Source organism: Myotis myotis, unplaced genomic scaffold (genome assembly GCF_014108235.1).
Source record: "Myotis myotis isolate mMyoMyo1 unplaced genomic scaffold, mMyoMyo1.p scaffold_m19_p_25, whole genome shotgun sequence".
Taxonomy (NCBI): Eukaryota; Metazoa; Chordata; class Mammalia; order Chiroptera; family Vespertilionidae; genus Myotis; species Myotis myotis.
Genome location: NW_023416330.1, coordinates 2921204 through 2934153, shown reverse-complemented (window position 1 = coordinate 2934153; position 12950 = coordinate 2921204). Strand labels below are relative to the sequence as shown.

Here is a 12950-nt window from a genome sequence, read left to right as displayed (position 1 = left end):
ACAAATAGTAAAACCCACCTCCTAGAGGCAGAACTAAAAGGGATCTGAGAAATCATTGCCCACTACCCTCAGCGTACAAAGGTAGCAGCCCAGGTAAAATAACTTATCCAAAATCACGAAGCTTGTCCACTGGCAGAGCCAAGATGAGAATCCAGGTCTCTGAACTTCTCTAGTCCAGCATTATCTCACTCAGCCTCCAAAATAAGGACATTAGAAAATTTCTGGATGTACAAATTCACTTTGGGAGATGATACTTGGAGTGGGTAAGTTTCCTGCTTTACCCTTCAGAACTGGAATTTTCTGTGATAGACATGTACTACTTTAATAATAAATATAGCCCGGCAGGTGTTGCTCAGTGGTTAAGCATCGACCTATGAACCTGGAGGTCATGGTTCAATTCCCGGTCAGGGCACATGCCCAGGTTGTGGGCTTGATCTCCAGTGTGAGGTGTGCAGGAGGAAGCTGATAAATGGTTCTCTCATCATTGATGTTTCTATCTCTCCTCTCCCTTCCTCTCTGAAATCAATAAAAATGTTTTTAAATAATAATAAACATAATAGAACAATAATAACAAAGTTAATTAAAGAAAAAAGCAGACAAAATTTTGTGTGTGGCAACCAAAACTGAACACCTTCAACTTTTTATCATCAGTTATTTTTTTAATCCTCATCTGATGACATGTATATTGATTTTTTAAAAATATTTTTTATTGATTTCAGAGAGGGAGAGATAGAAATATCAATGATGAAAGAATCATTGATCAGCTGCCTCCTGCATGCCCCACACTGGGGATCAAGCCCGCAACCTGGACATGTGCCCTGACAAGGAATCGAACTGTGACTGGGCTTGATTTTTGAGAGTAACATTGATCAGGTGCCTCCCATAGGCACCACGACAGAGATTACCAGCAACTTTTCTGTGTACGGAACACCGCTCCAACCAACTGACCTACCCAGCCAGGGCTATTATCAATTATTTTAAAACTCAAGGCATGTTACCGTATTTGACAATGTAAAATACAACACTATTTAACAACTGTGTGTAAATGAAGCCATTGGTTGGATAATACCAAAATCACTGTGAATCTTTTCCTTTCTTTTTTGTTTGTTCATCCTCACCCGAGGATATTTTTTCCATTAATTTTTTTAGAGAGTGGGAGGGAGGGAGGAAGGAAGGGGGAAAAAGAGAAACACTGATGTGAGAAAGACACAATAACTGGTTGCCTCCCGCATGTACCCTGACTGGGGCCGAGGAATGAACCTGCAACCTAGGTATATGCCCTTGATCTGGAATCAAACCTGTGATCTTTTGGTCTGTGGGCCAATGCTCTGTCCACTGAGCCACATCAGACAGGGCTGTGAATCTTTTCTATACTCTCAGAAGGATATAAATGCAAAAATTCCATTGCTATGGCACAAAAGCAAGGTAAAAATGGATTATTCTATTGTAAATCATATTCAAATGCTTGTCTTCCTTATTTCAAGGGCTTATTTTATAAGGTTTTCTACTCTCTATTTGGCCTACCATAAATTGCATCCCTAGGATCTATGAAAACAGTCTTTGCAACTTTGTTTTCCTGGAAGAGCCTGTATGAAATGTCTTTTCCCTACGATTCACAAGATGTGGGAAAGGTTAACCATTTATTAAGGTGGTAATTCTAGTGGATTAAAATTTTAAAGTAGCTTATTTCAGTTCCTTGGGATAATTTCTGACTTTGCCTCCAAGTAGAATCCCTAAAATAGACTAATGTGCACAGAAAGAAAACACCATCCAAACAGCAAACACTTCACAGGGAAGAGGCTTGCTTACCGGTTTTAACAAAAGGGGAGAGAAGAGAGGAGCACCCACCGCCCAGCTGCCTATCTTCTCCCCTCCACGCCACTCCAAGTAACACGAGCAAGGCAGTCCGGCTTAGGATCTGCAGACAGGCAGGGCAGGCACAGGATATGAGGCTAAATTCTTTGTTCAGTGATTTGACTGCGCTGGGCCCCCGTTTTCTGGATTAGCTAGGCTTGTTCTGACTGCAAGTCATCTCAGTTTAACCTGGTGTCAAATGATCATTTAAACAAGTAAGGCTGTGACTGTAGTGGTTCTTATATCAACCAGTGGCTCTGCTCTTAAGGAGCAAGGGCTGGCAACCCAGGGCCAGCAGGCCAAATCGAAAATAAAAGTTGTGACAGAAACCGCTTGACCTGCAAAGCCTAAATGTTACTCTTTGCTAACTGGTCTTCTGAAAGAGTATAGGATCGTAATGGACTCCATCGTGACCAGAAGAACTCCGTCTTAGAGGCCTGACGATGGCTCTGGGCTTTCAGTAAAAGTCCGTAGTTAAAGGAACTTAACCACATTCTTAAAGAATGTATGATGATGACATCCTTTCCAGAAACATGCTCTGCTAGAGTTGTTTTGTCCATTTAATGGTAACCGGAATATTTGTGCAAGCATTATTGTACAGGCCCTATGACCACCCCGGGACCAACCATGGCCTGATGACGAAGACCTGCATCCTCTTTCCCAAGCCCTACACACCTGCCAAGGCCCCTCTACAAGACACCCACAAGGACCCCTTGGGGAGCTCGGCTTCCCTCTTCTGGTCGACTCCCTTGTGCACAAGGTCTTTTTTCTTTTCTTTTGTTAATCCTCACCTGAGGATGTTTTCCATTGATGTCTTAATAGAGTGTGGAAGGCAAGGAGAGAGAAAGGGAGGAAGGAGAGGGAAGGCGCCCCAACCAGGGCCGGAAATCGAACCCGAGACCGTGCAGTGTGCCAGCTGACGCTCTAACACTGAATCACCCTGGCCAGGCTGCACAAGCTCTTTCCAATAAACTCTGCTTGGTCTGTACTGAGTTCCCTGCGCACTTCTGTGACGCCGAGATGGAGAACCTGGCATCCTAGGTCCCTAACACTTCCTTCCCTCGCCCACATAAAAGAGCCTTCCTGGTGCACCTCTCCCTTCCCCAGAGCTCGCCTCCCACCTGTTCCCAGTCACGGGCTTAGCTCCACACGCTGCCTGCGGGTCCCCTGAGCGAGCCGTGTGAATGCCGAGCCGACTCCGAACGGTCCTTCCAGGAGCCGCTCAGGCCTCTGCTCCTCCCAGCTAGTCCCCCCTCCACCGGACAGCATGACCCCCACACACACTGTAGTGTTTGTCAACCTCTCTCCTAGTTCTTCAATGGCACAAGTTGTTTCTTCTGTTCCTGACTCCTGTTCCTTAACCAGTGGGTGACATAGAGTAAATGTCTGACACTTGTTGGTTCAATTCCTAAACAAATTCTTGCAGGGCATCAAATCGCCTGTGGTTCTGGAGTTACTTAGGCTGGAAATGTAACCTGGGGTGGCGAGGGCGACGGACGATTCAAACACCGCCTGTTCCAGAGAAGCGGCTCCCACGGGCGGCCCCTCCCTTCTCGGAGTTCCTCTCGCCCAGTGACCGCCTCCTTAAATTGTGGCAGATTTGAGCCATAATCCCAGAGAGCAGACAGCTCCGGTTTGACCCCCATCTGTGCACGCATGTCTCGGATCTACGGGAGTGACTTCCCCCGGCTCCGAGCCTGCGCTTCAGACCGCCCGTCTGGGGAGACTCCGCGTGACGGGGCCTGGCTCCAGGTGCACAGGCAGGCGGGTGCACAGGTGGGCAGGTGCACAGGTGGGGAACACAGGTGGGCGGGTGCAAAGGTGGGATGGGGTACACAGGTGGCGGGACTCTAGGCCCAGTGCGTCCCCGGCCCCGAGCCGCACTCCCGACCTTCCCGGCTTCCGGCCTCCCTCATCCGCCAGTCCTCCCTGTCCACTTTTCCTCTCGCTCCCACCCAAACGACTCTCACCTCCGTCCCAGACTCCGCCCTGTGGAAGTCACTACACATCGCCCCGACTGCTCGGCGAACCAGGCACTCAACTTTCCCGCCACCAGCGCCATTTACGGCGGCGCCAGTCAGGCGCGTTGACCTGTTGACCCGGACGCGAACGTGCGCGCTGCGCCCGCCCTCGGCCGGGAGGAAGTGGGCATGCGCAGAAGGCGGGCGTGCGCAGAAGTGGGCATGCGCAGAAGGCGCGTGTGCGCAGAAGTGGGCATGCGCAGGAGGCGGAGCTGTACGTGCGCAAGAGAGCGTGGGGTCAGGGCGTCAGACACCATTGCGCGAGAGACCATTGCGACGGAGACCGAGGCGCGGCCGGTGACTACTTTCTTAAACTTCATTTCGTTTTTACTAGGTAAAATTAACAGCGTGTACTTTTTATTATTTTTTACTACTAACAAACCATTTACCGAGTAAACAGGCATTTTTGGTCTATTCTTGGGTTAAAAGCCTCCAGCTGTCTGCGTATGTGATTCGTAGTGAATTCTGAGGAAAAAGGACGCTAAATTTAAAAGAACTTTAAAAATATGGAGGGCCTGCATATTGATCCAGTTCTTTTGGAGATAGAATTTTAGTACTATTGGTTACCAAGTGTTTGTTCGTTAAGATAGACATTAAGTAGATAGACACATAGACGGATATGGAGTATTTCGTGCACGTGAGGCCTTGCGCCACGTTCTGGGAATACAACCGAGTAAGAGCCGTGCCTGACGGAGTTTACAACCATTTGATTTACCGGAATGTGTTTTTACTTTACAACGGCTGTATCGGTTGTCTTATTCTTACATTTGTCGGCGTGTAATTAAAAAATAATGTTTAGGCCCTAGCCGGCTTGGCTCATGGCGCGGCCTGCGGACTGAAAGGTCCGGGTTGGCTTCCGGTCTAGGGCGTGTACCTCGGCTGCAGGCTCCTCCCCGGCCCCGGCGCATGCCGGAGACAACCTTCCAAGTATTTCTCTCACATCGGTATTGCTCTTTCCGTCTCCCTTCCGCTTGCTCTAAAAATCAATGGGAAAATATCCTCGGGTGAGGATTTAAAAAAAAAAAGTTTATAATGGTACTAATCGTTAACACAGTGCATGGTATCTGCCAGGCAAGGGCCTAACTGCTTTATATATAATAACAACCCGCGGCGCCCCACACCTTATGGGGCAGGTACTTGTTATCCCCGTTTTATGAAGGAGGAAATGGGGTGCGACTTTGGCCCACATAACTCTGTTGACCAGATTGTAGTGAGTCAACACATTAATGTGAAATGAATACGGACGGTTCCTCAAAATAAAACCACTTGGTTATGAAGGAAGGAGGTAACATCTAGAAAAATACAGGGTTGGCAAAAAAAAAAAGTTTATAGTTGTGAGTACACGAAACAATTTATTCTTGTGCTATTATTTATTAATGAAGCTGTTAACCTGCATGTCTTCTTCCCTTTAGAACAACTGCAAACCTACTTTTGCCCACCTCTGTATATAGAATGAAGGAAGAGTCTTTTAAGAAGGCAAAGCCTGGGGCATGTTTAAATGCTGGTAGGCATAGAAACTTAAGGGTTGAAAACACCATCTGGCCTTAGCCAGTTTGGCTCAGTGGATAGAACATCGGCCTGCAGACTGAAGGGTCCCGGGTTCGATTCTGGTCAAGGGCACATACTTCGGTTGCAGGCCCGATCCCCAGTAGGGGGCATGCAGGAGCCAGCCAATCAATGATTCTCTCTCATCATTGATATTTCTGTCTCCCTTTCTCTTCCTCTCTGAAGGCAATAAGAATATATTAAAAAACAAACAAACACCATCTGAGCAGCATCCTTGGAGTCCAGATCTGAAAAGGAAGGAGGGTATAGGTATAAAAATCAGCTTTAGATAGGGGAGGGTGTCTTGTCCACCCCCGAGCAGAGACAAGGAGTCAAGAATAGCTGCAGCCTTAGCTGGTTTGGCTTAGTGGATAGAGTGTCCGCCTGCGGACTGAAAGGTCCCAGGTTCAGTTCCAGTCAAGGGCACATGTCTGGGTTGCGGGCTTCATCCCCAGTGAGGGGCATGCAGGAGGCAGCCAATCAACGATTCTCATCATTGATGTTTCCCTCTTCCTTCCTCTCTGAAATCAACAAAAAATATTTTTTTTAAAAAAAGAAAAAGAAGCCCTGGCTGGAATGGCTCAGTGGGCAGAGCATCGGCCTGTGAACTGAAGGGTCCTGGGTTCGATTCCAGTCAAGCGCACATGCCCAGATTGCGGACTCGATCCCCCATGGGGGGCGTGCAGGAGGCAGCCAATGATTCTCTCTCATCATTGATGTCTCTCTCTCTCTCTTCCTCTCCCTTCCTCTCTGAAATCAATAAAAAGATATTTTATTTTATTTTTAAATATATTTTTATTGACTTTTTACAGAGAGGAAGGGAGAGAGATAGAGAGTTAGAAACATCGATGAGAGAGAAACATCGATCAGCTGCCTCCTGCACATCTCCTACTGGGGATGTACCCGAAACCCAGGTACATGCCCTTGACCGGAATCGAACCTGGGACCTTTCAGTCCGCAGGCCGACGCTCTATCCACTGAGCCAAACCGGTTTCGGCAATAAAAAGATATTTAAAAAAAAAAGGAATGGGTGCAGGTGCAGCTGTTTGGGGGTAGGTAGCTCAGAAAGGCTGAGGAGGTTTTAATCTGAGGGCTTATGTTTTTTTTCTCCAAAGAAGAAAGCAAGATAGTAGAATTCCAAGACTTAAGTTAAAGCCAAGTAATCTGTAGGAATGTTACCCATCTATAGGCTCTGCTAAAATTTTTCCTTAAAAATGATTCTTGATCCATTCTAGTACATGGATGGAACAGTGGGTTTCATAAAACTATAGAGCAGTGGTTCTCAACTTTGTTGCCCTTTAAATACAGTTCCTCATGTTGTGACCCAACCATAAAATTATTTTCATTGCTGCTTCATAACTAATGTTGCTACTGTTATGAATCGTAATGTAAATATCTAATATGCAGGATGGTCTTAGGCGACCCCTGTGAAAGGGTCGTTTGACCGCCAAACGGGTCGCGACCCACAGGTTGAGAACCGCTGCTGTAGAGTATGGCAGTAATTATTTTAATTAAGGATATTTTCCTGCAGCACTCATTGTCTGTAATCACATTTAATACTTAGCATATATTAGCACTCTTTCTCATTGCACAGAGCTTTTTTTCCCTGAGTTACAGTCTTCTTGAAATCCAAGATGAATTTTCTGAACTCTATCACCCTGGACCTTAGTTAACAAAGTGCTATAATGGCTAAATGAAAAAATGTACTAAGACAGCTAGCACAACACCTAGCACAAAATATGGATACCCTTTCTAATTTCCTTTATTTCTTAGATCATCACTTAAAAGTGCCAAAGATTCAATATCCACTCAGAATATATCTCCTGTTTACTATAATGGCAGTGATTAGGGCCAGATTAAGAGGTGAGCCCATCAGGTAATTATCCAGGGTGGCTAACCATAAAGGGTGCTAAAACTTCTCTACATACTAAAATATTCTGAGAATATGAGATGGGGAAAAAACTGTTTATTGCAATTCCTTCCAAGGAGAATATGGTTAGGAAGGAAAAGCCCTTGGAAAGAGGGGAAAGGTCAGTGGGTTGTGATGGAAGGCAGTGTGGACAAGCTGGCACAGTCCCACCATCAACACTCACCTACTCTTCCCTCTCCCCACCCACTCCCACACATAGAAGCAGAATTCTGAATCTAAAATATATATATATATATATATATAAAATATGCCAAATTGTATTATTTGCTCACCAAGCAAGTCCATAAATGTTAATCCAATTCTGATGGTATTGATGATGGTGATGGCTTAAGCTAAAATCCTTTTAGAACTGGGTAGGGTCCTTCCTGGATTTCCTGTCTTAGAAAAGTGAAGTCTTTTTTGTTTGTTTGTTTTTGTTAATAACACAAGGTGTCAGTTGTTTGTATAGTAAACAAAGCAAAGTCATGCCTCTACTGCCCATTATAAAAGATTTGGGTTTCCTGAGCTGAAGTTTCCCCTGGGGTAATGCCACCCACTTCACCTGCAAGCGTTCCCTTACTCTTTTCCCATTGCCCTGTGGTTGCAGGCACTCCAGTAACCAGTGCAAGGACATACTGCTGTTCTGGATGTTGCTGTTGCTGTGAGTGAGGCTAACTTGTCCACTTGCAGGCTCTTTACAGTTCCTGATAACCCGCACTAAACAGTCTATAACAGGATAAATTAAACATTTTTCGTGAACAAAGCAAAAGCTCCGAGAAGCATAGACGTGACTGTAATTGAGACAGACAGGAAGACTTTTTTTTTTTTAAATTGTGGCAAAATAGATGTATGTGCCTCTTATTCTGACCTAAAAACTTTTTATGCCTTGTTAAAATTTCTTGATAATGGTTTGGATCTAAATTTTATGATTTGAACTAGAAATTTAAAGCTGGTAGCAATAATGTCCTGGGATTCTAAAAGGCAAGAATTTAAACTAGTAGCATTGGCCATTACTAGCAGAACAAACTTTTCTGTCATGAAAAAGCTTTATATAGAGATAACTATTTTTCACCCATCTATTCTTTTAAAAGCCTAGGGAATAGCATGAGCTTATGAAATATGTCTTGTGGGTAATACTAACGTTGCTCATTATATAGAGTATTTTTGTTTGCAAGTCACAAAACATCCAGCTCTTACTGGTTTAAGTAATAAATGGAATTTATTGGGTCAGACAGCTGCAAGTTCAGAGGTACGACAGCTTAAAGGTTAGTTTAATTGAGAGGATCAATTACACAGGTACCTAGTTTCTTTTTTCTCTAGACAGCTTCTTCTTTTTTATTGTTCCCCTCATGGGACTATGTGTCCATACTTGAAACATTAAACAATCCGGGAATAACTGGGCTGGTTGGCTGAAGCCTGAGCCACATTCTCAACCTTAGGCACAGGGGTTGATGTGTGTTTTTTCAAAGGTTATAGGCTTTGTGGAAAGGAGTGGATAACAGGAAATGACAGTGAGAACAACAAAATAAGAGTAGTTGGGGGAAGTGGGGTAGATGCTGGGGAGGCAACCTTACTTCATTATACCTTCCACAATGAGGATCCGTATATGCAAAACCACATATCTAGGTCACCCTCCTCTTCCATGCCATGCACTTCTATACAAAGTAAATCTTTCCTCACATATAAAGAATCAGCCTCTTAGGAAGCAGGCTTTACAATTGAATAGCTGCTCTGTACTAAGTGAGTTTCTCGGTCCTCACCCTGTTCCTAATGAAGATTATGTGCTGGTGGAAATAGTCCAGTCCTTAGGCACACCTGTTTCCATGGGCCATCTTGCACAACATGGTTTTGAAAGTTTTAATACTCTAGAGCAGGGGTCCTCAAACTACGGCCCGCGGGCCGCATGCAAATACAAATATTGTATTTGTTCCCATTTTGTTTTTTTACTTCAAAGTAAGATATGTGCAGTGTGCATAGGAATTTGTTCATAGTTTTTTTTTAAACTATAGTCCGGCCCTCCAACGGTCTGAGGGACAGTGAACTGGCCCCCTGTTTAAAATGTTTGAGGGCCCCTGCTCTAGAGCAGTGGTCGGCAAACTGCGGCTCGCGAGCCACATGTGGCTCTTTGGCCCCCTAAGTGTGGCTCTTCCACAAAATACCGACTTCTGCGCATGGGCCACGAAGTTTCAATCACACTGTACGTGCGCGCCCACATGTGGTATTTTGTGGAAGAGCCACCTCAAGGGGCCAAAGAGCTGCATGTGGCTCACGAGCCGAAGTTTGCTGACCACGGCTCTAGAGAAATCACTTCTCTTTTAAAAGAATGTATGAGGCACTCATAAATTGCTGGTAGAAATGCAAACATGTTCAGTCATTTTGGAGGGGAATTTGGCAATCTCTAACAAAACTTTACATTTATTAACTTTTTGATACGTCAATCCTACTTCTAGGAATTAATCCTAAATCATGCCTCCAATTCCACTCTTAGGTATATGCACATGAAATCCATTTAAATGGGTTTTAAATATGTTCCTGGGTGTGCCTCTAACTTCCATGAGATAGTAGCCTCCGTTTCTTCCTCTGTGAAGTGGGGAAATTGGAGTATATAATAGCTTCTGCTTGAGAGTCAGTTATATTCCAGGCACTATGGTTATTGTTCTATGTATATGATTTCCAACTCTTCCCTGCAAGGTATTTACCCTCCTCTTATAGGGAGTACTTTGAGGACCTGAGAGGTTGAGTGATTATGCAGTCCTCTAGCTAGTAAGTACCCAGGTCTATCTGACTGTAAATTCTTCAGTCTTCCTAACACATTAGTTGCTTCCAGAAGATGGAAAGATCTAAGGCCTTTTACAACTCTAGATTCTGTGATTCTTAACTCTTTTTTAAAAATTAAATGTATTGGGCCCTAACCAGTTTGGCTCACTGGATAGAGCATCGGCCTGCGGACTCAAGGGTCCCAGGTTCGATTCCGGTCAAGGGCATGTACCTTGGCTGCAGGCACATCCCCAGTAGGGGGTGTGCAGGAGGCAGCTGATCGATGTTTCTCCCTCATCGATGTTTCTAACTCTCTATCCCTCTCCCTTCCTCTCTGCAAAAAATCAATAAAATATATTTCTTTAAAAAGTTAAAAAAAATTAAATGTATTGGGTTAACATTGGTTAATAACATTATATACATTTTAGGTGTACAATTTTTTTTTATTAGTTAAGGTATTACAGATGTGTCCTCATCCCCCCCATTAACCCCCAACCTACCCCCCCCTCCCCCCCACACACACACACACACTCATGCTCCCATCCCCCTGTTGTCCATGCCCATTGGTTTGGCTTATATGCGTGTATACAAGTTCTTTGAGTGATCTCTAACCCCTTACCCCCTCCCTCCCCTACTTTCCTTCTGGGGATTGATAGCCTGATTGCTGTTTCTCAGTCTTTGGTTTGGATCTGTCCCTTTTCATCAGTCTACGTTGTTCTCTATAATCCACAAATGAGTGAGATCATGTGGTATTTATCTTTCTCTGACTGGCTTATTTCACTTAGCATAATGCTCTCCAGTTCCATCCATGCTGTTGCAAAAGACAAGAGTTCCTTCTTTTTTTACCGCAGCATAGTATTCCATTGTGTAGATGTACCACAGTTTTCTAATCCACCCATCTGCTGATGGGCACTTAGGCTGTTTCCAAATCTTAGCTATGGTAAATTGTGCTGCTATGAACATAGGGATGCATATATCCTTTCTGATTGGCGTTTCTGGTTTCTTGGGATATATTCCTAGTAGTAGGATGTATTGGGTTAACATTGGTTAATAACATTATATACATTTAGGTGTACAATTTTATAATCTATCATCTATATGTTCTGTTGTGTGCTCACCCCCCAAAGTCTAGTCTCCTTCTGTTACGATATATTTGACCCCTTGTGATTTTTTTTTTTTTACTTTTAAGGAAGAAGAGAGTCCTCTTTCCGTGCCTAGTACAGCCATGGCTCGTGGTCCCAAGAAGCACCTGAAGCGTGTAGCAGCTCCAAAGCATTGGATGCTGGATAAACTGACCGGGGTATTTGCTCCTCGTCCATCTACCGGTCCCCACAAGCTGAGAGAATGTCTCCCTCTCATCATTTTCTTAAGAAACAGACTTAAGTATGCCCTAACAGGAGATGAAGTAAAGAAGATCTGCATGCAGCGGTTCATTAAGATCGATGGCAAGGTCCGAACCGATATAACCTACCCTGCTGGCTTTATGGATGTCATCAGCATTGATAAGACAGGAGAGAATTTCCGTCTGGTCTATGACACCAAGGGTCGCTTTGCTGTTCATCGTATAACACCTGAGGAGGCCAAGTACAAGCTGTGCAAAGTGCGGAAGATCTTTGTGGGCACAAAGGGAATCCCTCATCTGGTGACCCATGATGCTCGTACCATCCGCTACCCTGATCCTCTCATCAAGGTGAACGACACCATTCAGATTGATTTGGAATCTGGCAAAATTACCGATTTCATCAAATTTGACACAGGTAACCTGTGTATGATCACCGGAGGTGCCAACCTGGGAAGAATTGGTGTGATCACCAACAGAGAGAAACACCCTGGTTCTTTTGATGTAGTTCATGTCAAAGATACCACTGGCAATAGCTTTGCCACCCGGCTCTCCAATATTTTTGTTATCGGCAAAGGCAACAAACCATGGATCTCCCTTCCCCGTGGAAAGGGTATTCGCCTCACCATTGCTGAAGAGAGAGATAAGAGACTGGCGGCCAAACAGTTGGTGAAATGAGCTGACGTGACATGATTAGAAGAGTCTTTGTCCTTAATTAAAGATAATGCAGCATGGGGGGCGGGGGGGATGGGGAAAATGGACACTCCCACTAAGATGCTAATAATTCCTAACCTAAATTTCATTCCCTTTTCCTGTGGGGCTTAACAGCTAAATGAGTATGACAGTCCTTTACCTAAAGTCATTCTCACTTCAACCTCTTCCTTTTTTTAGATGCCCGAGTTAGTTCATTGTACTTTTCAGTTTGTAACCAGCTATCTGCTCCTGAAAAGCTCTTATTTCATTTATTTGTTTATTCCCTTTTAGTCACATTTCTTACTTCCTATCTCATAGCTGCATGGGCAATTACTCTGATGTATTTTCAGCATATATATTTGAATTTGTAGGTTTCTAGCAAATTAAGTAGTTTTGTTTTGACTTTATGTAATTGTAATTAAAATGCAAATACAGATTTTAGTTAATGGTAATGTATTAGTATTGGGTTATGAGATGTAACAAATACACCATACCACTGTAGGATGTTAGTAATTGGTGAAACTGATGCCAGGTACATGACAGCTCTGTACTATCTTAATTTTTCTGTAAATGTAAAATTACTTTAAAAAATAAAGCCTATTAAAAAATGTATGTGTACAAGGATGTTCATGGATAAAAAGATGCTATTTAAACTGGTAATTTAATGTATTTATCACCTTTTATATTAAAACTAAAATGAGGGGTAAAGTGTGACAAATACCTCAATATATACACTACTTTTTAAAAATTCCAATAACATTAAAAGACTAAAATATTCTATATAAATTATAAGTTCTCATAATTTATATATATATATATATATATATTTTTT

At 43.7% G+C, this 12950-nt stretch overlaps 2 protein-coding genes across 3 annotated transcripts in view; one reads left to right on the top strand and one right to left on the bottom strand.

Annotated features, from left to right (window-relative positions):
* Nucleotides 1–3977, bottom strand: part of XRCC2 (X-ray repair cross complementing 2) — a 171855-nt gene extending 167878 nt beyond the window's left edge. Inside the window, exon 1 of one of the 2 annotated variants that reach the window (XR_004975231.1) lies at nucleotides 3825–3871. Coding sequence is in view for 1 of the 2 variants with exons in the window: in XM_036356096.1 (XP_036211989.1) it covers nucleotides 3825–3863 (39 nt within the window). In the remaining variant the exon portion in view is untranslated. Of the gene's footprint in view, nucleotides 1–3824 lie in introns of both variants that reach the window. The other variant, XM_036356096.1, reaches the window with a different exon arrangement.
* Nucleotides 3978–4053: 76 nt separating this feature from the next.
* Nucleotides 4054–12730, top strand: LOC118679401 (40S ribosomal protein S4, X isoform-like). Its single transcript, XM_036356097.1, has 2 exons — nucleotides 4054–4209; nucleotides 11276–12730. The coding sequence occupies exon 2, from the start codon at nucleotides 11312–11314 to the stop codon at nucleotides 12101–12103; it is 792 nt and encodes a 263-aa protein (XP_036211990.1). The 5' UTR covers nucleotides 4054–4209; nucleotides 11276–11311; the 3' UTR covers nucleotides 12104–12730.
* The last annotated feature ends 220 nt before the right edge of the window (nucleotides 12731–12950 follow it).

What these genes read in the sequence shown, in the direction of transcription:
- LOC118679401 (XM_036356097.1), top strand. Translation starts at nt 11,312, where the DNA reads ATGGCTCGTGGTCCCAAGAAGCACCTGAAGCGTGTAGCAGCTCCAAAG.